We start from the raw sequence: 24523 nt of genomic DNA on the forward strand, positions 1-24523 counted from the left end.
TCCTTGGGCCTCCGAGGGCCCAGGGACATTTGATCTGCTGGTGACCACGCAGCTCTGGGGCAGAGGATCACAGCCTCAGCCCCTTGGGTGGCTGCAACTGTCCATTCCCCCCAACCCCACCAACGGCCTGGGACCCGTCCCCCTCTCTGGTTACCCGCTGCACCGTGGCTGGGGGACGGAGGCCCAGAGCTGGCCCGGGTAACGATGCCCGAGCCTCGGGCTGCAGGAGGCAGCATGGAGAAGCCCCAAGTGAGTGCTGGTGGCCGCTGCCAAGGTGTTAATTAATGAAAGAATAATCAGGCCCCACGTGGTGGCCAATCTGGATGCTGTTGGCATGAGCAAGTGAGGGGCTCCTTCCCAGGAATGTGCCTGGTAGGGGTGCTGAGGGGCTTGGGTCCCCTGACCTCAAAATGCCCTCCGCAGCCCTAACTGAAGCCAGGAAAAGCCTGGAGGGGCTCACGGTGGGGCAGCTGGGCCAGGAACCTGGGGTCCTGGATCCGCACAGGTGGCCGCAGTGGGCTGAAGCCCGGGTCCCCAGCGGTCACCTGCCTGCCTGTCCCCACACCAGTACCACAGAGGGGCCCCCATCCCTTCCTAAGGGCTGTCGTCACCACCATGGGGCTGTGGGGTATCTGGCTCCAGACATTTCCCACTTCCCATTTCCCATTTCCCACTCACAGGCTCCTTCCCAGAGAGCCATGCCCCGTTCTGCCTCCAGCCTCAGCCCCACTCAAGGTCCAGCAGCCCTGGCCGTGCCCCACTCTGGCCTGGCTGCAGGTGCTGGGCGCGGTGGACCCTCCCCCTGGGCAGTCACGGCCCGAGCCCCTTCCCCCAGGGTCTGCTTGGGGCCAGGAGGACACCTGTGAACCAAGCACTTACTGAGACAGAGAGGAGTCCAGGCTGAACTCTTCCATGTGAAGCCTGGGGGCGGAATGGAGCGGACACATCAACGTGGACAGCGGACGGATGGACAGATGGGGGAGCCTGGGCTCCCGGACACAGAGGGAGGACTCGGGCAGGGGCCGAGGGGAGCAGGGGCGCGCCCACACGCACACTCCTTGGTGGGGCCTGGCCCCCTGGATGCCCCAGAAGCAGCACGGCGCCCGCGGCAGTGCGGGCACATGCACCCCGCCCCGACCCCGGCGGGACGGGGTGACCCTCCCAGGGGACGGCACGCAGGACGGGCCTCTGCCTGCAGCCAAGCGAGCGGCTGGACAGCAGGTTTGGGAGCGCCCACCGCCCTGCTCTGCACTGAGACTGCCCCAGGCCCTGTGTGACCCCAGGGTCCAGGAAGGAGCAGGTCAGCCCCTCCGACACCCAGGAAGCTGATGGCAGCGAGGGGCGCCCCCCACACAGGGGCCACCCGCTGGACAGGACAGGCGGGCTCTTTGTCATCAAGCCTGCCCACCTCTCCTCGATGCCCCTGCCCTCTACAGGCCCTGGTGCCACCTCACTGCCCTGCCCCCTCGGCTTTCTGGTGACAAGGCAGTCTGATGCTTCTTAGGAACCCCCAGGGGCACCCCGTCTCCTGGGCCAGCAACACACACCTGCTGCCCTTGAGGCCGCCTTGGCCGAGGGTTCTTCCAGACTGGCTACAGCCAGAGGACACCAGGGTGGGCGTGGCTGGCACTACCTGGAGACTGGGAGGGAGAAGCTGGTGGGGGCATCAGGGACTGGTGGGGGGGGGGGCGGGGCACAGAGGGTCTGCTGTTTGCTGGAGTCCCTCCCGTCTGGCCCAGCGTCTCCAGCTTCATGGGGCCTCTCCTTCAGTCCTTAAAGCAAACATCTTCCAGAAGAGGAAACCGAGGTTCAGAGAGGACTGCTGCCTTCCCAAGGCCACAGGCAGGGAGGAGGGGGCCAGCCTGCTTAGCCTGCTTTGCCCCTGGGTGGGGCCTCAGCCTACAGCTCCGGGTGCCCCGCGGGTGGGCGGGGTGCTGGCTGGGCCCGCAGGGAGCAGGGGTGCCTGGGCTTCACTGGGTCTGGGGTCTCTGGGAGCTTCTGGCAGGTTCTGCATATTTATCTGGCTCAGATCCCCTCTGGCCCAGGCGCTGCCCGAGTGCTGAGTCGGGCGACAGCTGCACCCCCGGGGGGGGGGGGGCGGGGGGGGCGGGGCGGGAGCCTGGCAGGGCCACAGCCTGTCCCAGCGTCAGGTCAGAGCAGACCAGGAGCTCGCTGGGAGCAGGTCGCGGAGGGGGGACGGGAGAGAAGCTGGGTTTCTGGCCGGGGCAGTTGGGGACACATGAAGATGTGGATCTGCAGGGGAGGAGGGGGCCCCCGTGTGAGGACTCCTGGGAAAAATCCCAGGCCAGGGGCCAGGGAGACTCGGCCGGGCGAGCGGGAGGCCGGCCACAGGCGAGGACAGCAGGAGAGCAGGGTGGAACCAAGCTCGGAGCACAAGGGGCGGGCAGGCTCGGCCCCCAGAGCAAAGTGCAGAGTCGGCCCTGGGCTGGCCAAGCCGCTGTTTGCTGCAGCCCTCGCTCCCTCTGCCTGCCGCGGCCCCCACCGTCCACAGAAGCCCCCAGGGCCCCGCACGCAGAGGTGTGCCCGGAGCCTCCAGGCCTGTCCTTGGTGGGAGCCAGGCTCAGAGGGGCAGTCCTGAGCTCTGCGGACCCCAGCTGTACGGCTGCCCCCAGCGGCCACTCGCTGCAGCTGCCGCCCGGGTCTCGGGCTGATTCTGATCCCGCCCAAGCCCTGCACCACCTGCGCGGGCTCTGCCTGACTCCACCCCTGACTCCACCCCACGCCCCAAGACCCCGCCCCTCCTCCCTGCCTTCACGCAGAGCCCCTGGGCGAGAGTTTCGCCTTTGTCTCCAACCCTTCCTTCTGCCCGGCTCTGAGCGGGCGCCTTCCTTGGCTGCCCCTCCTGGTGAGGGTCCTGGGTTGGCCAGCCCTGCCCCTGAAACTACCCTGGGGGAGGCGCAGACGGCCCCAAGGTCCTGCTCACAGGCCTCCCCGGCTGGCGGCCCCTCACTCCTTGCCCAGGTCCTCCTGTGCCCCCCCTGCCTTCCCCTCCCTGGACCCTCTTCCCCTCTTTCTGCCCTGGTGCTCTCTTGACCTCTGCAAGCAGCCTCCAGTGGGAGCTCAGAGCTCATCCTGGCCTCCGCTGCCCACTCCTCCCCTTGCCTGTGTTCCCCCCTCCACCTCGTCCAGGAGAAGGACGGCAGGGTGGCAGGGGCAGGTGGTAGGGGGTGGTCCAGGCAGGGCGTTGGGAGCAGACCCCTCCCTGTGGCTCAGCCCCCTGGGGGCAGTGGAGACCCCTGCCTCTGCCATGCCACCTCCCCAGCAGTGGTGAGGCCTCCGGGAGGCTCTGGGCTTCCCTGGGGAGGACCGAGGCCTGGCTGGCTCCAGACAGTGCACACAGGTTGGGGCAGGAGCTACAGCCACGGGCTCCTCCGGCAGAGGGCACCCAACTGCCTGCTCCGGTCTTGCCAGAATTGAAACCCGGCAAGTCCTCATCTGCTCCGGAACCTGCCATGGCTCCCCACTGCTCCCGTCCGGAGCAAACTCCACAGCGTGCACCTAGCGCTTGCGGAGCCCCTGGTGCTGCTGGGCTGGCTGTGAGGCTGCTCTGAGGACCCTGCCCCTCAGGGGCAGCTTGGGGACCAAGCCAGGCTGCTCACACGAAGGGTAGGAGTGGGGGGAGGGCTTCCTGGAGGAGGTGTCCCTGCCACCACAGCTCCCATGCTGCACTGCGGGTTCAGATGCAGTTTGGACAGGACCTGCCATCCCTGTGTCCCTGCAGGAACAGGGACAGCAGGAAGCCAATCATTTGCAGGGGCCAGGCTGCCAGTAACCAGAGCCTCTGGACTCACTGCCCCCCACAGCCTCAAGGAAGGGAATGGAGAAGACAGGAATCTGGCCTCCAGGGCCTTAGCCGGCACTCACCTCCCTCCTGCCCAGGGGCTGCCCATTAACGGGGTAAGCCACCAGGAGTGCCCGTTAGAGCACTTAGTCTCCTGCCTTAGCAGTCTCCTCCGGCAAATGGGAATGACCACGGGGCAGCTGCCCCCTAGGGGCATGTCAAGGAGCAGGAGATGGGGTGGGAGAGTGCGGAGGGCCCAGAGGGCCTGTGGTCAGTGGGGAGGGGCAGGGAGGCTCCCCAGACACCCGTGGTCTGCCATCTGCCAGGCTGAGTCTCTGCCAACGCCTCACCCCAACCCTGACATGGCACCACACCCCAGCCCCCCAGGCTTTGGCCTTGGCTGTCTCCTCTGCCCGGAAGCCCCTGCCCATCTCCCGGTGCTCCGCCTGCAGGGCCAGTGCCCCAGGAAGCCTTCCCTCTCCTTGTCCCAGCCCAGCCCGCACAGGTTTTTTGTGCCCACGACGTGTGCCCACATTAGGGGGGGTCTGATTCATCTCAGTTTCCCCCGCAGCATCTAGAAGGGCTCCTGGCACAGGGAAGAAGCTGGCTAAGAGTTAGTGCTGCAGACTGAGCCTCAGTGTCCTCATCAGTGAAATGGGGGTGTCATGCTCAAGGAGCGGCCAGAGGGGTCAGCAGGACCCTGCCCGGCCCGGAGAACCAGCCTCCTACACCTTTACTCCCATGGGCTCTAGACACCAGCCCCAAGAAGCCTGAGCCCCCAGCCTGTGCCCCAGCTCCCTTCTGCTCTGCGGCCGCCCTGGGCCTCACACTGCTTCCCTCTGGAGCGGGACACAGACGCTGGCCCCGCCTCACCCCAAGTGGCTGCTGGGGACCAACATGAATGTAGCCTCCAGCGGGGCAGGGCTTGGGCAGGGGCCACCAGGTCCCCACCTCCTCCCTCCCCTCCGATCTCACCTGCAGGCCCACCTGCAGCCTCTCGGAGTAGGAGGGAGCAGGGGTCCCACAGGCGGACGGGAGACACAGCGGGCGGGGCGCTTGGGAGGGGGTGCCCAGGGGAGACCCCGGCCGTCCCTCCCCGCCCGGGGCTGCAGGCAACGCGGCGGGTGTAGCGGAGCGGAGCCTGTGCGGGATACGAGCGCAGAGAGCAAGCCCCTCCCGGCGGCGCCCCGCGCCCCGCCCTACCTCTGGCCCACGTCGCTGCCCACGGAGCCCCCGCCGCGGGCCGGCAGCAGCGGGCTGAGCCCGTGCGGCTCCTCGGGGGCCGAGGCGCCGGCCGGGGCGCCCCCCGGGCCCGCCTTGCCCTCGGACGGCGAGCGCGGCAGCTTGGCCCGCGCCATCCTGCCGGAGCGCGCGGCGGCGGCGGCGGCGGCGGCGGGAGGCGGGGGCGGAGCGGGCGCTACCATCTCCGCGCGCCGCCCCGCGCTCCCCGCGCCGCCGCCGCAGTGGAACGGCCGAGGGGGGGGTGCTGGGATTCTGGGGGGCGGCCGGGCTCCCTCCCGCCGCGGCCAGGGGTTGCCCAGGCTCGGCCCCTTCCCCATTCCCGGAGCGCAGAGGGCGCCCCACGTGGGAGCGGGGGGTCTCGGCGCCCCGGGATGCGAGGGGTCTGCCTTCCCACGGAAGGAGTAGTAATAGTCACGCTAGCCCGCACGGTGCCGGGGGGAGGGGAGGGATAGTAGCGCGGTGGCAGCTGATGGCTCTTGGCCGGTCACCTCCGCAGGTGGGGGCTGCTGGAGGAGGGGACCCCAGGCGGCCTGTGGGTCCTGGGGACCCGGAGCTACGCGCACCTGCTAACTCCCACCCCGGCCGCCCAGGTCGGGTGGGCCCAGCCGCACGTTCGGGGGTGGGGGGACACCGCTGTCTGTCCTCCCTCCCGCAGGCGCTCAGGGGCGGCCCCTGCCCCCCACCTCCTCCCCCAAAGCATCCAGGGAGTCCATGGGGTCCTCCTTCACCTGTACCCGTACTCGAGACTCCATTCGGCGCGGGACATGAGATCCCCGACGCGGAGGAGGAAGCTCAGGGTCCTGGAGCCCGGTCTGCGCCCGACCCCCCCCCCCCCCAGCCTGGTGAGCTGGGACTGTCTCACGGGAATAGACAGCTTGAGGAAGTGTGCAGATTTCTGTCCGTTTGCAAAGGGGGGAAACCGAGGCGCTGAGGGAGGAAGTGGCTTCCGCCGGAGCCCAGACAGGAAGGCAGGGAGAGGCCTCCCAGCTGACCGAGCCTCTGCTCCCTGTTGCCACATTATGTGGCTTTTCTGCCCAATTCCTTCCATTTTTGCAGACAAGGGAGGCCCAGGACTAGGGGTCGGGGGGGTAGAGGTGACCTGCCCAGGTGTTGCTGCTGGGAGGACCCAGGCTGTGGGCTGGCTTCCCTGGAACCCAGCCGGGTGCAGGGCACTCAGAGGACAAGCTGCGCAGGTTGCCCCGCGGGCTCCAGGCCCTCCCGTCTGGTCCAGAGGCTCCGACTTGGCCACCTGGCCGGCCTCTATTGCTTCACCCCTCTGTGGCCCAGCAAACCACCAGGGCCCGGCGCGGACAGAAGGTCTGTGAGAGGGAGGTGGGCCTCCATACACCCAGCTCCTGGCCTGGCCTCTCCCCAGACAGTGCCGAGTCAGGATGAAGCCACTGGGTGGTCTCAGCAACACTCGACCACCCTCCACGTCCTGTCCCGTCCCCTTGTCCCGAACCTCCCCTGCCAACACAGGAGGCGGGTGGGGGATAAACTGATGTCAGCCACCCCTTGCCCCTCCTGTGGGGGGGTGACATGGGAGCGACTGCGAAGAGGGAGGGCCTGAAACACCTCCGGCCTGCTGGGGAGCGAGGCACCACAGTGCCCGTAAAACAGGGCCAGTGGAACTGCGGGCACAGGCAGCACCCTCTCGGGCCCCGCCGAGGCCTCTCCGCCTGTGTGTCTGCGTGAGCCAGGCTGGGACCTGGGAGCCTTTGCTGCAGTGCTTGCACCTCGACACACCTCTCCTTCAGCAACAAAACACAAAGAGACTAAAAGAGACTGAAAACAACCGTGTGCATGCTCAGGTGGGGCAAATTATGGACAAAAGGATACAGAAAGACCAAAAACCCAACGGCCACATCTGAAGAGCGGAGAGCAAAAACAGGGTGTCAGGAGCAATGCCTCTGTCCTCAGCACCACCAAACAGGGGTTGGGGGGGCATCTAAACCATCCCCTCCAGCCCACGTCCTGGACACACGCCTACCCTCACCCCATGTAAGGATCCCCGGGGCGTGCCAAGTCGCTTCGGTCGTGTCCGACTCTGCAACCCCATGGACTGTAGTCTGGCAGGGTCGTCTGTCCGTGGGATTCTCCAGGTAAGAATACTGGAGTGGGTTTGCCATTGCCTTCTCTAGGGGATCTTCCCAGCCCAGGGATCTAACCCGAGTCTCCTAACATCTGCACTGGCAGGCGGGTTCTTTACCACTAGCGCCACCTGGCGAACCCAAATCAGAAGGGAAATGGCTCATGCTGGAGTTACTGAGAGAGGGATGGCCCCCCGGCACAGAGGCCCACACGGAGCAGAGGGTCCAGGAGCTGAGAGCTATGGGAGACGCACACCCGAAGAACTGCTCATGCCCCAGTAGGGGCCCCAGCCCGTTTGAAGTATTTAAAACAGATTTAGGAAATATTGAGAAATAGAATGATGAAAGGACTGCACACGGAATTCCAGAAAAATAAGGTACCGGTGCACCGCACCCAGCAATCGATCCCACTAATCTGCTGGGCTTAAAGGATGAGCAAAGAATTCTCCAGGCAATAAGAGAGACAGAGCAAATCAGGGGAAGGGAAGGGCACCCTGGCTTCAGGGGCTGGGGGAGGGAGTGGGGAGTGAGTTTAGTGGGGATGCGTTTCAGTTCGGGAAGATTAAAGTGGCTGCCCATTAAGCATAGGCTTAGTGTATTTAAAAAAGACTGGAATGAGAGGCAGAGAAAGGACACTGCACAATGATCCAGGGATCCCTGCAAGAAGACTATATAACAATTGTAAATGCATGTGCGCCCAAAGTCTGTGCAGGATCAGTCGTGTCCATGACCCCATTGACTGTAGCCCGTCAGGCTCCTCTGTGCATGGGATTCTCCAGGCAAGAGTACTGGAGTGGGCTGCCATTTCCTCCTCTAGGAGGATCTTCCCTATTCAGGGATCGAACCCGTGTCTCCTCCATTGGCAGGTGGATTCTTTACTGCTGAGTCACCAGGGGAATCCCTAAACCAACTATACTTTAATTAAAAAAAATTTAAAAGAATATACTGTTACAGAACTGTACACTCAAAAATGATTAAGGTGGTGAATTTTATATCATGCGCATTTTTTATTTATTTATGGCTTGCTGGGTCTTCGTTGATGTGCACAGGCTTTCTCTGTACTCTCTAGTTGGAGTGCACAGGCTTTTCATTGCGACGGCTTCTCCTGTTGTGAAGCACATGTGTTTTACACAATTTTTTAAAAATTGTGAAAAAAAGAAGCACAAAATCCAGTTGGATGGGCTCCCACCAGCCCAAGAAGGGACAACTGACTATTAGACGGGACGAAGATGGGACTCCCCTGGCAGTCCAGTGGTGAAGACTTCACTTTCCAATGCCAAGGGTGTGGGTTTGATCCCTGGTTGAGGAGCTAGGATCCCGCACGCCTCACAGTCAGAAAACCAAAACCAAACCAAACCAGAAGGGAGGAAGATGAGCACTCGGTGTACGGGTGCCCTCTTGTTTCTGTAACAAGGACTACAAATACAGTGGCTTAAAACTTATCGTCTTCAACAGTTCTGGAATTCTGGGTCCTAAAGTCTACATGTGGGCAGGCCGGTCCCCTCTGGAGACTCTGGGGAGATGCTTCTGTGTCTTTTCCAGCTTCTAGAGGCCCCCTGCATCCCCTGTCCGGGGCCCCGTCCTCACGTGGCTCTGGCCCCTGCCTCATCCTTCTGTCTCCCTCTTTGACTCTGGCCTTCCACCTCCCTCTTCTGAAAAGCCACGGGGTCCCCCAGGTGACCCAGGATTACCGGCTTATCTCAAGATTCTTAACTTTGGACTTCCACGGGTTTGGAGTCCAGGGGTTGGGATTCCAACTGCCAATGCAGGGGACACGGGTTCAATCCCTGGTCCAGGGAGATTCCACACGCCGTGGAGCAACTAAGCCCGTGCATCCCAAGTATTGAGCCTGTGCTCGAGAGCCCGTGCTTTGCAGCGAGAGGCCACCGGAATGAGAAGCCCCTGCCCACTGAACTCGAGAAAGCCCGTGTGCAGCAACCAAGACCCAGTGCAGCCAAAAGTAAATAAAACACATAAGTAATCATTTTAAAATGTTAATCTCTTTCTTCTAAGGTAAGTACTTTTTTTTTTTTTAAGATCCTTAACTTCAGCATATCTGCAAAGCTCTTCTTGTCACTTAAGAAACTCAAAGGTCACATCCAGAAGCAGGAATCCAGAAAAAACACCCTCAGTTGTCATCCTGTGAAGCTGCTATAATACACTTTGAAAACTAGTAATTAAAGGGAAAGGATTGAGCGTGTTTTCCTGCTTTTTTCCAGCAGGAATTGTGTTTCAGGGCTTACAACCAGCTCCCATTGATGCGGGAAAACCACCAGTTAAAGAAGCATGTGGCTTATATTCAAGGAGGGTGGAGCAGAACGGGAAAGGAGCTTGGCCACGCCTCCATGGAACGTGGGACTCAGGGAGGCTGTCCCGGGGGGCTGCCCCTCCTCAGCTGCAATGTAGAGGGGGAACGCCTGGTCACACGGTGACGGATCACTGTGCCTAACTGCCCAGTGCAAGGGCTGGGCTGTCATCACTAGCCAGAGTGTCCATCTGGCCATCTCTAACGGAGGGACAACCAGGACACGGCAATGTCAGGACCACAGTGGGACTTAAAACCTTTTGCCTAAAACATCCGAGTTCCATCCACCAGGCCTTCAGAACCAACATCCGGTTTATGAGAAATACTGGGGGTGGAGCAACACGCTGAACAACCCACCAAGAGGCAGCCAGACACACAGACAGCAGAACCTTCTGCAGGACGAGAGGCCTGGCGTATCAGCCACCTGTGCTGTGTGACTAATCACCACTGACTTTGCAGCTTAAAGCAACACATTTATTCTCTCTCGCCATCTATTAGAAGGCTGGGCATGGCTTAGCTTGGTGTCCTGCTTAGGGTTCCATGTGCCTGAAATCAGCATCACCAAGGCTGGACTTTCACCTGGAGTCCTGGGGAAAATCAACCTCCAGGCTCATCCAGTTGGTGGGATTAATTTCCTGGTGGTTGTAGGACTGAGTTTCCCTTTTCCTGTTGTCTGTTGGTGGCTTAGCTCCTAAAGGCTGCCCTCATCCCTTGGCCCCTCCATCTTTAAAGCTGGCAATCATGGGTCCATAACCCTGTGCCTCAAAACTTTTCTTCCACTTCTAGCCAGAGAAAACACCCTGCTTTCAAAGTCCCACTGTGCCTAGAAAGGGCCCACCCTCCTGTTCATTACTTCAGCCAACTGATCAGTAACCTTACTTATAATGCAAAATTGCTACGGGTATGAGCTTCCAGGATAAATACCAACAACCTCAGATATGCAGATGATACCACTCTAATGGCAGAAAGTGAAGAGGAACTAAAGAGCGTCTTGATGAGGGTGAAAAAGGTATGAGCTTCCAGGATAAATACCAACAACCTCAGATACGCAGATGATACCACTCTAATGGCAGAAAGTGAAGAGGAACTAAAGAGCGTCTTGATGAGGGTGAAAAAGGAGAGGGAAAAGGCTGGCTTAAAACTCAGCATTCAAAAAAACAAGATCATGGCATCCAGTCCCATCACTTCATGGCAAATAGATGGAGTAAAAGTAAAAGCAGTCACAGATTTTATTTTTTTGGGCTCCAAAATCACTATGGACAGTGACTGCAGCCATGAAATTAAAAGACGCTTGCTCCTTGGAAGGAAAGCTATGACAAACATAGACAGTATATTAAAAAGCAGAGACATCACTTTGCTGACATAGGTCTGTATAGTGAAAGCTATGGTTTTTCCAGAAGTCATGTATGGTTGTGTGAGCTGGACCATACAGAAGGCTGAGGGCCAAAGAATTGATGCTTTCAAATTGTGGTGCTGGAGGAGACTCTTGAGAGTCCCTTGGACTGCAAGAATATCAAACCAGTCCATCCTAAAGGAAATCAACCCTGAATATTCACTGGAAGGACTAATGGTGAAGCTCCAATACTCCGGCCACCTGATGCGAAGAGCTGACTCATTGGAAAAGACCCTGATGCTGGGAAAGATTGAAGGAAATGGAGAAGGGGGTGGCAGAGGATGAGATGGTTGGATGGTATCACCAACTCAATGGACATGAATTTGAGCAAACTCTGGGACACAGTGAAGGACAGGGAAGCCTGGTACACTGCAGTCCATGGGGTCACAAAGAGTCAGTGAGCAACAGAACTGCAACATGAGCTTCCTAGGGCTGAGTGGCACAGTCTGGATGGCGTGAACAACAGAAATTCGTTCTCTCCCAGTTCTGGAGGCCGAGATCAAGGGGTCAGCAGGGCCTGCTTCTTCTGAGGCCACGAGGGAGGTTCTTTCCAGGTCTGTCTCCAAATTTCCCTTTTTAAAAAGGACATCAGTGGGACCTTCCCTGGTGGTCCAGTGCCTAAGACTCTGAACTCCCAATGCAGGGGCCCTGGGTTCGATCCCTGGTCAGGGAATTAGACCCCACATGCTGCAACTAAATACCCCACATGCTGCAAGGAAGACAGATCCTGTGTGCCACAACTAAGACCCAGCTCAGCCAAATAAACAAAAAAGACACTAATCATGTTGGATTAGGGCCCACCCTAATGGCCTCCTGCTCATGTAATTATCTGCAAAGATCCTACTTCCAAATAAGGAGACATCTCACCATCCTCAGGGGCTTGGGGATTAGGGCTGGGGACCTGGGCGGGCATACCTGGTAGGAGCCATTCTGGATTAAAAGGAGTTAGCAAAAACCCTAATAACCAGATGCAACACAGTATTCCTGGATGAAGCAAACCAGCTGTGAAGGTCAGGTTGGGGCCACCAGGGCAGCGTCCTCCCCAAGCCAGGTATGTGCTGCCCCCTCCCTGGACTCTGCCGTGGCTGCAGATTCAGAGCTGAGAGCCTTCTCCCCTCCCCACAAGCCCTCTGATCAACCCACGGGTACCACTTGGGGGTCCCCGACTTCTCAGGGAAGACGCCTCCTCTCCTGCTGCCCCCTCTCCAGCCCAGACATGAGTCTCCGAAGTTAAAGTGAAGTGTTGGTCATTCAGTCGTATCTGACTCTTTGTGACCCCATGGACTGTAACCTACCAGGTTTCTCTGTCCACGGGACTCTCCAGGCAAGAATACTGGAATGGGTGGCCATTCCCTTCTCCAGAGTATCTTCCCAACCCGGGGATTGAACCTGCGTCTCCTGCATTGCAGGCAGATTCTTTACTGTCTGAGCCACCAGGTACGCCCTGGTCTCGGGAGATGCCCCATAAATGCCACATGAGATCTGTGCTTCCCAAAGGAGTCTCCCTTCCTGACAGTGGCCTGGGGACTGGCCCGGCCACTGGGCTGGCGGGGGGGTGGGAAAGGCTTCCCCAGACTGCTCAGCAGGTGGTACTTTTCTGTCCTCGAGAAAAACGAGGTGACTTCTCTCTGACGTTCACTGTCCCCCAGATGACTGAGATTTCCTGGTGTGTGTGTGTCCTGGGGCAGCTGGAACCAGGGACCACGAATGAGAGACTCAACACAGAAATTTGTTCTCACACCGTCCTGGAGCCCAGAGGTCCAAAGTCAGCATCACTGGGCTGAAATCCAGCTGTCACAGGGCCATGCTCCCTGCAAAGGCTCCAGGGGAGGCGCTTCCTGCCTCCTCTAGTTCCTGGAGGCCCCGGGTGCCTCTGGCTTGTGGCCATCACCTGCCTCTGCTTCGCTCTCGCGTAGCTTCTCCTGTGTGTGTGTCTCTTCTTATAAGGACTCCAGTCAGTGGATGTAGGGCCCACCCTAAATCTGAGACCATCCCATCTCAAGATCTTTACCTTACTTACAGCCACAAAGACGCTATTTCCAAATAAGGCCACATTCCCAGGTGCCAGTGGACATGAACTTGGGGGACACCGTTCAGAGCACTGTAGGCCCTCTCCTGAGATTCCTCCTCTCATCTAGAGACTTTGAGCTGGCCTTCTTCCTGCAGGATCAGCCTCCACTCACCAGGGGCCTGCACCCCGTGGGTGTGGGGGAGGCGAGAGAGGCAGGCTTTCCCTCCATGGATCCTCGGATGCCCAAGGGCTTAAGAAATTTGAGATGGAGGCATAGCTTAACCCCCAGAAAGGGTACTGGCCATCTCTTTCACAGTGTCCACTTTGTTCCCCAAGCCTGCTGTGGATGGAATGTGTGTGTCCCCCCCACAAACTCACACTGAAGCCCCAGCCCCCAGAGTGATGGCATTCAGAGGTGATGAGAGTTATTAATAGATGAGGTCCTGAGGGTGGGGCCCCAAGATGGGGTTAGTGCCCTCATGAGAGAACTTGCTCACTCTCTGTCTCTCATGAGGATGGGCAGGAAGGTACCTGAACATCAGGAAGAGGCCCCATCAGGACACCACCCCCCACCCCCACCTCCCCAGGTTGGCATCTGATCTCAGGCTTCCAGCTGCAGAACTGTGAGCAGTAACCATCTGCTGGTGAGGCCCCCGGGTGGGGGTGTTTGCCTCTCAGCTGGAGCTGCCTGAGCTGCAGCCTGGGCACTCTCACCTCCCTGGTTCACTCCGAGCGCACAGCCTCGTCCACGGCAGTGGTACATGGTGGGAAGCATATCTGGAGTCTGATAAACTGCAGTTTGAAACCAAAACCGATCATGGTTTCTGAGACCCTGGAGGATGCTGGCTGTCCTCTCACTGGGCATCTGTGTTCTGCTTTGCACTAACTGGCAGGAATTTAATTTTGAGCTGTGCACACAAGTCCCCAGGATGCAGGATTAGAGGCAAAGAGATGCTCTGGGATGTGCAAGGCCAGAGGGTGGGATGTGGACAAGGCTCCTGGGGACACCTGATTTGCCATCTCAAGAGTCTCTCTCCCTCAGGATCCCTGGGGTGTGGGCAAGGGGAGGCCGGGCCCCACCTCATTGCAGAACTGCTGACACCTTCACTGATGTTCTCCTAATCCCGGATCACCGAGAGCGGGCCCGTCTTACAAGTGGAGACTCGGGTCCAGGAGCCCTGCCGAATGCCCTCAGCACCCATGGCTGGGTGAGATGACCACACTGCTGCTCACATGTATGTGTGTTCCCCGTCACCCTCCCGTGTTCCTTTCTCCTCCATCTCCTCACTGCCCATCCTGCCCACTCCTGGCCTCCCAGGTCTGGGGGTGACCCAAGCTCCCCACCCCCACCTACGGGGAGGGACTCGGGGTAGGAGGGAAGCATGCCCCACCCCTGGGAGCTCCGGCCGCCCCCCTGTCCACCTCCGAGGACCCTGATCCCTGGCGCGGACCCCAGATGACCATGGGGCACAGAATCAGACCTGGCCCTAGTCCCCCGGTGGAGTGGGGGAGATGCAAGCAAATGAGCCCCGGACCCAGAAAACACTGGAAAAATCAGGATACTGCCTCGGGACACAGCACACAGGCTCAGTCAGGACCCGGCACCACCCGGGCCTGTCCTTGATCTAATCACACAGAGGAAAAGTGAGTCCCAGAGAGACAGGGACATCGAGGGAGCAGCCTGGTGGCATCCAGGGTCAGCTCCCAGTGTCCATGAGCCCAGCGCCCTCGCCAGTGTTCCATTCACGGTTGAAGGACCCTTGGCCTTGGGTGGGAAAGACCTGAGTGGGCACAGGCATTTCAGGCCTGGGCGTGGGGGGAAGTTGGGAGTGTTGGGGCCTGTTGGAGAGGCTGCCATGAGGGTGGCAGCTGTCCTGGGAGCTGGAGCAGCGCCCCAGGGGTGACCAACTTAGGCAGGGAGCGGGTCAGGCCTTGGGTCTGAACACCCAGGGGGCTGCTCTGGGCTGCGGAGGGGCTGTGGTGGGGAGGTGGGGGTTTTGGTTTTAGATCTACACTCTGGGGTTCTGGACGTGTCTCCACTGGCACCGCCAGTCCTGTTGCGCATGGAGCTGAAGGTGCCAGGGGACCCCCAACCTACCTGTCCCCACCAGCCTGGGTCACAGCCATTTCCCAGGCCAGCTGTGTCCTCTGAGGCCTTTGGGTCTGTGATGAACACGAGGCCCTGGCGAGGGCAGGGCAAGGCCAGGGTGGGGCTGGGATCCCACTTCACTCCATCCTGATCACAGCTGAGTGGAAGGAGGGCTCGGGGAGTTTAACCCCAGGAGCCCGAGCTCAGCCCCGAGCAGGGAGAGCCCTGGGGCCCTGGGCAGCTGGGTGGCTGCTCCAGAGCCAGCCTGCTTCAGCCTGGCCAGCACGCGGGTGGTCACCCTGCGTGGTGACAGCACCCTCCTGGTGCAAGGCTCGGGCCCAGGGGGACTGTGGGCCCCAGGCCCTGGTCCTCACCCGGGTCAGGCCCAGCCGTGACTCCCTCCTCCCCTTCCTCTCTGTGACCCCTCCAGTCCTCCACCCCAGGGGCCAGAGGCTGCACGGGCAGGTCACGGGACGCTCAGAGGTCAACATCGTCCCCCGTGGCCCCCACCTCCTCCCTAGCAGTGAGACCTCTACAAGTGGGTCCTCGGGAAGGTCCTGGGCCCTGCAGGAGCCAGCGGGGAATGCTGTCCTTCCCCTCTGAATGGGCTTCCCCGATGGCTCAGAGGGTAAAGAATCCACCTGCAACTCAGGAGACCCGAGTCTGGGTTTGGAAGATCCCCTGGAGAAGGGAATGGCAACCCGCTCCAATATTCTCACCTGGAGAATCCCCATGGACAGAGGAGCCTGGCGGGCTGCAGTCCACGGGGTCACAAACAGTCGGATACAAATACAACTGAGCGACTTAAGCACCGCACCCCCTCGATCCTGCTGCCCCCAGGCCACCCCCACCCCCACCCTCTCCCGGGAGCCACTGGGGTGGGGGCCACACCTCCTCCCTGGACCTGGGTGCTCTCTCGGGACACCAAGTTGAATTAGCTCCAGGTGCTGGGCTGGTGGGCGGCTGTGTGCCCAGCTGTGACTTTCTGGGCCTCGCACCCCTGGCCTCCTGGGCAGAGTCCACCATCTGGTGTCCTAAACACAGGGCCGGTTCCCGAATCCTTGGACTGCCCTAGGCGCCCACCCCTGGGGAATGCCCCACCCAGAAAGGCTCCGGCTGTGACACAGGCCCGCTTGGAAGGCTTTTAGGGGTCTTCCAGGCTCAAGGACCCCCGGGATCCCAGGTGGACCTCGTGGGATCTGGGGCGAGGGGAGAGCCTGGGGCAGGCAGCCCTTGGCTTCACTGGATCCCCTGTCAAAGCCCAGCCCTTGCATCTCTCCTGAGGAACCTGGGGTCCGGTGGGGGCCTGTCCAGGCCCTCAAGGTAGGGGCTATCCCATGGTTCCCAGAGCACCCATGAAGGACAGATGGCGGTGCCCCAACCCCTGCCAAAGCTGCCTGTGCAGAAACTAGCTGTGTGGCTTTGGGGAGCCCGCAGCCGGCCCAGCCCAGACTCCCGGCTAACTGTCCTGGGGGGTCTCAGAGAGCCCAGGTGGGGCTGGGGCATCCTGGAGAAGCAGAGCACTTGGGAAAACTCCCTCCCAAGGAAAGCTGTGGGGGGGCGGGCTGTTCCTCTCTGCAGGCTGGGGCTGAGTCGGAGAGGGGAAGCAGGCAGGATAGGGGAGGGCTGATGGGGGAGGGCCGATGGGAGGTGGGAGTGGAGGACGGGACACACGTGGCCGTGACCAGGCCACTGGGGGGGGGGGGGCAGACCCAGGCAGAACCAAATGGTGCAGGCGAAGGTGCCCGCCCCACACTTCAGCACCTAAGGCTGCTTCTAAAGCTCCCCCACCCCACCCCGGTCAGGCCTGGTTCAGCCTGCAGCCCCGCCGGAGACTGCTGTTTTAGCAACTGCAGGTGAGGGCTCGAAGGGCGGGCTGCTCCTTGAGACCCCCGTCCCCACCTTGACTCCCCTGCATGGGGCTTCCCAGGTGGCGCTAGTGGTAAAGAACCCACCTGCCAATGTAGGAGACGTTAAGAGATGCAGATTTGATTTCTGGGTTGGGAAGATGCACTGGAGAAGGAAATGGCCACCCACTCCAGTATTCTTGCCTGGAGAATCCCGTGGACAGAGGAGCCTGGCGGGCTACAGTTCATGGGGTCGCAGAGAGTCAGACATGACTGAAGCAACTTAGCACACGGAGGCCTGGCAGGCCTTCCCTCCCCCAGAGGGGCCTGGCTTTGCCCCTCAGCACCCCCGGAGCCCGGGGTTGCGGGTCCACTTATGCTCAGCTGAGGGGGAGGCGCGGAGGGGGCGCACTTCCCGCAGAGACCCCAACTCTGAGCCCCGCCTGCCCCTCCCTGCAGCCAGCCTGGGGGCCACAGCTGCCCACGGGGGCCCCTGCAGGGTGGGGCGGGGGTCTGTCCTCAGGTGTCCCCCAGGCTCCCCGCAGGGTGGGCCTGTCTCTCGCGTGCCCCGGCTTGTTGTGTGAAACGACAGAGTGTTGCTCAACCTCACAGGGACGATCAGGCTGTTGTCGGGGGAGCTTAGGGAAACGGGACAGGCCCCTCCGGGCAGTGCTCTGACCCCTTGAGGCCTGGCCTCCTCACCTCCCTGCAGGAGGCCGGCACCCGCCCCGGGAGAGGTGCACATCCCCCCCAGCCACCCCCCACTAGATGTCTGGGAGCAAGAGGAGCGTGGACCCCGACAGAACCTCCCGCGGTGGTGAGGGGTCCCTGCAGGCCAGGCCGGATCCCGGCTGGACAGGCAGCTGGTGATGGCACGCAGACCACGTGCCCACCGGCCGCCCCTGCTCAGCTGCGGTTCTGCCCACCCCAGCCCTTTGCGGATCCTGCCACTTGTTGGAGATGAGCCTGCGGTGTGACAGCCCTGTTTCCTGCACTGCAGGGCATAGATGGGCCCCTGCCCCCCACAGGGCATCTCCTGGAGCTGGGGGAGGGCGCTGATGCCGTGCATCCACGCTTCAGACCAGGACAGGGAGGAACACGGACAGTGACCAAAGCCCCGTCTGAAAGGCGCTTTTCCAGTCTGCTCCCTGCTGCCCCTTCTGGGCCAGGCTGTCCTTAGCCCTCTGAGGAGGAGGGACAGGGGTGGGGCTGGGAGGGCTGGGAAGACTCACCACCTGGCCAGGCATGCAGGCCCTGAGCCGCGCAGCAGGCCCTCAGACCCCCGAGTCCGTCCCCCAGGACCAGGTGCCCCAGGTGCTCTGGAGGGGCTGCTGCAGGTGGGGAGGGGCCCCCTGGAGCTGCCCCTTGGCTCCTGGGATGAAGGCGCAGTGAGCTGTCCCGGGGCAGGGCAGGGAGCCCCAAGCCCCAGGCCTTGGAGGGTCCAGGTGTCCTTCTGCCCGGAGCCCTGCTCCCTAGGAGCCCCGAGATCTGGCTTAGAGGCCGTGAGGAGGGTCCCCTGGGAACCTAGCTGCCCCCAGAAGGCGCACCAGTCCTGGCTCTGCTCGCCTCCTTGGTTGCCCCTCCCCACCAGGAGAGGCGGGGGGGGGGGGGGGCCGCGGGGGTGCGGCCTCCTGCGCCCACGTGGGCCGAGCCCCTCCTCCCTGCCAAGGCCGCAGCGTGTGAGGCCCTGGTGACTCACAGCTGTGGCTTTATTCCCCTGGAGAACAGGAAGCCCACAGCCCTGCCCGCCCACTCACAGCCTGCCAGGAGTCGGGCAGCAGCGCCCCCGCTCAGCCCGCAGAGGCCGCCCCAGGGCGAGTGAGCAGGGCCCGAGAGGAGCCGGGCAGCAGGGACCCAGGTGCATGCTGGGGGGGTGGGGTGGGCAGGGAGCCCTGCAGTGAGCCCCGCTGCGCCCTGCCCTGCGCCCCCACCCCGTGGTGCAGAGAGAGGGCACAGCTTACCCCCCCAGCAGCGCTGATTCACCTGCAGCCTTCACCCTTCTCCTGCAGCCCCAGGAGCCTGTCCCAGGCCCACCCCGTGCCCCGGGGGGCTGTTCCTGGGGCACATGGATGCCCGCCTGAGCCCCCCAATGCCCGCTGAGTGCACCTGGCCCGGCTGGACAGACAGGCTGGCCTTCTTGGCCTCCAGCCTCTCAGACCCAGGGTCTGCTCCCTTCTCCCGCCCAGGACACACCTCACCGCCTCTCCACACACCTGCAGGGTGTGTGCAGGTCAGGTCCTCCACTCTGGGACCAGTGATGGGGTGGGGGCCACGGGCACCGAGGAGGAGAGGGAACTGAGGGAGGGGAGGGGTCTCCGCACATGTGGTCTTCCAGACTGGGCGGCTGAGGGAGCTGAGGGAGGGGAGGGGTCTCCACATACGTGGTCTTCCAGACGGGGGGCTCAGGCGATCCCAGGACCCCCCCAGGAACCCCAAGCTGGTTTCCGGCACTGCCTGCCCCCATGAGACCTGTGACCGCGAGGGGTTCATGAGAGGCAAGACCCGTAGCCACCTTTGGGCAAAGGTTTGAGAGAGAGAAGCTGCTCTGGGGGGGTCTCCCTGAGCTGCCTGCTCAGAGGACTGGCCCCTCCCAGGCCCCCCACTGACTCACGCCCCTGCCCCTCAAGGTGGCATGCGGTGAGGACAGCGCCATGCCCCCTCCAGCCCCCATGGGGAACGGGGGCAGAATCACCTTGTGCAAAGCAGCAGCCCCTGCTGTGCCTGTGGGCCCCTGGGCTGCTCCAAAGGCCAGCCAACTGCACCCAGGCCCCGTGCTCCTCTGTGGGGTGGGCAAGGGGCCCTTCCCCCAACAGCCTGGCAGAGGCCATGCTCCCCTCTTTCTCAGTGACACCCCCCCCCCAGGGCCAGCCAGTCCTGCAGACACCAGTGCAAGGTCTCCATGCCCACCCGGGGACCACGGGGGTCCTCCCTCTGCAGAACTCACATACACACACACACGCACGTGTGTATATACATGCATACACACCGGGTCTCCAAACACCACATGCACACAAGCAGGAAGTCCTTGGGCCCAGCACACAGGAGGCTTTCACCCTGAACACAAGGCCAAGGAGAACGGAGACTGGGGTTTTGCCAGGAGTCAGGGGGCGGGACTGCTCACGGGGACCAGGTTTCCCCCTGGGGTGATGGAACGCTCCGGAAGTACATAGTGGTGATGATGTTAAGTTACCAAACTTCACTCTATATTTTAGGTTTTGTGTATTTTATCACGATAAAAAGCAAAACAAAACCCAAGGCGTAGGGTCCAGAACACTGTGGGGGTTTCAGTGCCAGCCTCCCAGGTCCCGGGGGATGGGGACAGTTTCCTCCAGGCAGACACAAGCCACCCTCGGCTGAAGGCGAGGACCTGCCATCCACTCCTGAAATCTGAGGGATGCGTCACTGCAATGACGTCAGCTGCAGTCACTGGCATTTCTGGAGCATTCGGAGGCCCCAGGCCCACTCAGGAGATGGATGCTGTTTCCTGCCTGACGTGGAAAGAACCTCCGGGGCTGCTGTTTTAGAGAAATAACAGTCCCAGTGGAGCAGGCAGGGAGGGGCTGAGCTCGCGTTCAGCTTAGGGAAGCCCCCCAGCCCTGCCCTCCTCCGCCTCTGCCCACGCAGGGAGCTAAGTGAACTCTTTACCTGGGCGTCTGTTCTCTGGTGGATTTACCTATCAGGTCTGCACTCAGTCTGACAAGACAAAACTACATGGCCTTAAGAAGCCCCTCTGCTGGGCTCGAATCCATTGGTCTAAGTAGGTGAAGTCCTTGGGTTCCAGCTCTCCTCCCAATTCTACCCAGGGAATGCAAGCGAATGCCATCTGAGGTCTGGAAGGATGTTCTGTTGCCAGCAGGCAGAGCAGATTTCAAACTCATTTTCCACAAGTCTCATGCACAGTCCTTACGTCCTGGCCTCATTCACAAGCCTGATTTCTCTCCCAGCTGCAGTTTCAGCAGTGGATTATTCCGAAAGCCCCATCTTTGTCCTGACAATTTTCAACCTCATGGACTTTGTGTGCTGACTTGAATCACTGCACAGCTGGGGGAACACCGCAGATTCACAAGCCCAGTTCAGGGCTGGGTGGGGACGGAGACCTGCAGATACCAGGCCACCGCCCCCAACACACTACAAGAGAAGTGGTTCCGTCCGAAGTCCCTCAGGCTCCAGTGTGAGTCCCTGCAGGCATAGAAGCACCTCCCTTGAGGCTGACAGAGCTAAAGTGCTGGGTGTTTACTGAGACAGCTATTTGGGGAAAAGGCAGAGAAAAGCAACATTTCTCCCAGCTTCCTGCCAGCCCCCTCAGCACATGAATTATTTCCAAGGGCTCATTTTGCTGGTCCTTTGCCGAAAGACTCAACTTTATTTTGCTTTTTGCTACCTCCCCCCCGCCCCCGCCCCAGGAGAATCTGAGGCTAGGGTATGTTGTCAACCTTGGTAAGTGACCACCCCATGAGCTTGAAGGACACATCCCCTGATTAATAATAAATGACCAGAGCCAGCGTCTGCAGGACGCCAGTCCTCAGCCAGCCCGCGGGGCTTCAACACGGAGTGGTTCCGGCCCTGGCTTGTGCCCAAAGTCAGCAGAGCTGCTAGCGAGGCTGGGGGCCTGTGCGCAGACCCGGGGAGGGCAGCCTGAGAATCGGTCTCTGGGGCGACTGCCCAGCACAGAGCATCCCGTCCCACCCTCCAGGACCCTCCCGGGAAGATGCTTCCCACCTCCCCCACCCACCCAACCCAAACTTCCCCAGTCCCCGGAAGCCCGGGAAAGTTGAAGGGCGCGGGGCGCGGGCGCACCGGCGGCCTTCAGCACCGCGGACAGCTCCGCCCGCGGACCCCACCCCCCGCCCTCCCTACCTGTCGTCGTTCTGGAAGGGCTGGTCGCCCAGCAGCAGGTCCCGGAAGCGGTACCGCGGCGGCAAGGGCAGCACCTCCGAGTCCAGGTCGCTCATCTTGAGGCCGGCGGTGTCCAGGCGCGCGCCGTCCGCGCGGCCGCCGTCCCCGGCGCCGGGCTGCCTGCGGGCACACGCCAGCGCCCCCTCAGCCCGCGCCCGCGCCCGCCCGCGCCCAGCGCCCCCGGCCCTCCTGGCCGGCACGGCCCCCGCCTACCCCGGCCCGCCCTGCCCGCGCAGCGCCCCCCACCCCCCACGCGCGTGGCCGCGCAGCACAGCCGGCCACTGCACCCCTCGCCCCTGCAGGGCTGCGAAGCCCACTGCAAAGCACCTCCAGGGTGTGGGGGAGGTTTGCCACTGCCCACATCAGGGGCGGGCACTCACCCCACCCCTGAACCCCCACCAGGGCCACGGAAGCCCTCCCAGCAACCCCCACACAGACTGCCTGCCCGGCCTTCCTCAGGGTCCCGAACACTCATCTCCCCGTCCAAGACCCCCACTTCCAGACCCTCAGGCTGCTGGGCTCGGGTGGGGGCGGTGACAAAGAGGCTTAAGAAGAGGCCCTTGTCTGCAGCCTCCGTGGGGCCAAGCAGCTCAGGTGGGATCAGAACCCGGGAGGGGGTGGCAGTGAGGATGGCAGAATCCCTCTGGGTCCCCAGCTGCCCTTTGCCCAGTATCGCCAGGACTCTGGGGCCAGAGGCCCCTGTCCCCTCCTGGCAGAGTAGAGCAGAGAAATGGGGTCAGACCAGGTAAACTGGGAGGGCCCTTGGTGGTCTGCAGTCTTCTGGGGCCCAAACGTTTGTCTCCTGGGGCACCTGCCCCTTTCCCGTCCCCACCCCGCATCCAGGTGCATTTTGGCTGCGGTCACCCTCAAGCACCAAGGCTCCTGGTTCATAGCCTCCTGGGGGGACAGCCTCATCAGGATCGCTCTGCCTCCCACCGCAGAGGCTTGCTCGCCAGCCCCCGCGCCCTGTCACCACCCAGTGGTCATATCATTAACTGAACGCCCTGGGGAGCCTTACCTCCATGGCGCAGGCGGGCAGGGGAGGTGCAGCCACCAGTGCAGGTGGGAGGCTCGGGCAGACCCCCGGCTCCCGAACCTCCAGCGGCCACCTGACCTCCCAGCAGGTGAGCCCAGCCCCAGGCCAGCCCTCGGTGGTGCCCTCAGCCCGCGGTGGGGAGGTGAAATTCTCTCCCTGCAGCCTCCACCGCTTGGGCTGAGCCCTCACCCGGCTCTTCTAAGAGCCAAGACCCCGGGGACGGGTGGAGGGGGGTGGTGGGCAGTACATCAGCTGGGACCCTTTGGTGGTGGACCCATGAATGGGCCTCCTGGGGCCTTCAGAGGCACTCCAGCGACAGCAGACCAGCTGGAGGGTACGGGGCTGGGGGAGATGGAGGGAGGTGCAGGGCTCCGCCGACCACACTCATTCCCAAACTGAAAACTCATGGACAGGCTGCGTGAGAGGCTGGGAGGACAGGCCACTCACCTGGAGCACGAGGTCCACGTGCTGGGCGGCGGGCACTCTGGTCCCCTCCTCCCCCTCCTCAAGCCGGGCAGGGCAGGCACACTCCCCAGGCCCCCGCCGAGCGCCTAGCCCACTCCTCCCGACCCCCGGACAAGCGGCAGGCAGGTGTCAGCCCCTCATCCCACGGCGCAGGGAGCTGCTCGAGGACCGTCCCGGGCCCAGGCTGCGAGTGGCCTTGTGGGCCCAACACGCCCATGTGCTGTTCTCCGGGGTCACGGGGTCAACCCCGAGGATCTGGCAGTGTTTGTAAAACAACATTTTCCTAATCGCATCAGCGTGGCTGCATGCTTTTCCTTAGTCACAAGCTGGTGGGGCCGTAGCGGGGCGCAGGCAGGCGGGGAAGCCACGTGGTGGGAGGTTGGGGTTGTGTTTCCTTGCTTTTGCCCCTCTCTGGCCAACCGCCTCTTTCGATGGCAGAACCCCAGAGCTCCCCGGGCATGGCTGCCTCTGACCCCTTCTCCACTTTGACCTGTTCTGGGTTTTCTCTCGTGTCCTGGCCTCGAGGCCTGGACACAGCAGGGTCTCTGCTTCGGGAGAACACGGTGAGGTGGAAGGCAGGGGGAAATTGTGCCAGGAGTCAGAAGGCCAGGTCCCCGCCCCCCCATGTAGCCTGGAGCAGATGCCCCGCAGGCCCAGAGGAGCCGAAAGCCCACACGAACCCGAGTGATTGTTGTGCTGGCCAAGAGCCAGGCCCCGGGGCTCCTGGAACGGTGCCCCTGGTAGGAGGGACGTGGCCGGGCAGCTGCTCCCTGTGTCCAGGGGCCTGATCAAGGCCTCTCTCTGGGCCCGAAGGCTCGTGTCACTGAGAGCTTCCGGGCATGTGGGACTTGGGGGTCCTGTCCCCGCCCACGCCTGCCCCCTGCACAGCTGGGATGGTCCAGGTGGAGCCAGAGCAGGCCACCTGTGCCTCCTCGCCTCCCTTTCCCGCTCCTCCTCGCAGAGTGACCCGAGGGACCAGGGACCCGGGGAGGAAGTCCAGGATCCTCAAACCATGCCCAGCATCTTTTCTGTCTGACGGCTGCACAGAAGAATGCAGGGCTTCCATGGCATAAAGGAGGGCTCCATCTCCCCGGCCCTCGACTGCCCTCAGGACAAGACATGGAACTTCATCGTGGGACTCACTGCCTCGCCCTGGAGCCAGGGCAGAGCACCCCCTCTCCCAGGCAAGGCTTTGGGGGACTCTCAAGTCCCCTCAATGTGAACCCGCCAGGCCCAGGAAGCTGCCCAGGGGCCTGATGACTGAGCAGGCCTCAGTCCTGCCCCAATAGTCCATGTTGGGTGGCCCCAGGGAAGTCACCTGACCTCTTTGAGCCTCAGTTTCTTCTT

The 24523-nt window shown here is 62.0% G+C and overlaps 1 protein-coding gene across 5 annotated transcripts in view; it reads right to left on the reverse strand.

Annotated features, from left to right (window-relative positions):
• The window catches only part of KCNT1 (potassium sodium-activated channel subfamily T member 1), a 58434-nt gene extending 36703 nt beyond the window's left edge, over positions 1-21731 (reverse strand). Inside the window, exon 1 of one of the 5 annotated variants that reach the window (XM_061154308.1) lies at positions 21637-21731. In XM_061154308.1, the coding sequence (XP_061010291.1) occupies positions 21637-21731 (95 nt within the window). Of the gene's footprint in view, positions 1-5772; positions 5907-21636 lie in introns of those variants that run through there. The other 4 variants (XM_061154309.1, XM_061154312.1, XM_061154311.1 and 1 more) reach the window with 4 other exon arrangements.
• Positions 21732-24523: the final 2792 nt, after the last annotated feature.

Source organism: Dama dama, chromosome 11 (assembly GCF_033118175.1).
Source record: "Dama dama isolate Ldn47 chromosome 11, ASM3311817v1, whole genome shotgun sequence".
NCBI classification, from domain to species: Eukaryota; Metazoa; Chordata; class Mammalia; order Artiodactyla; family Cervidae; genus Dama; species Dama dama.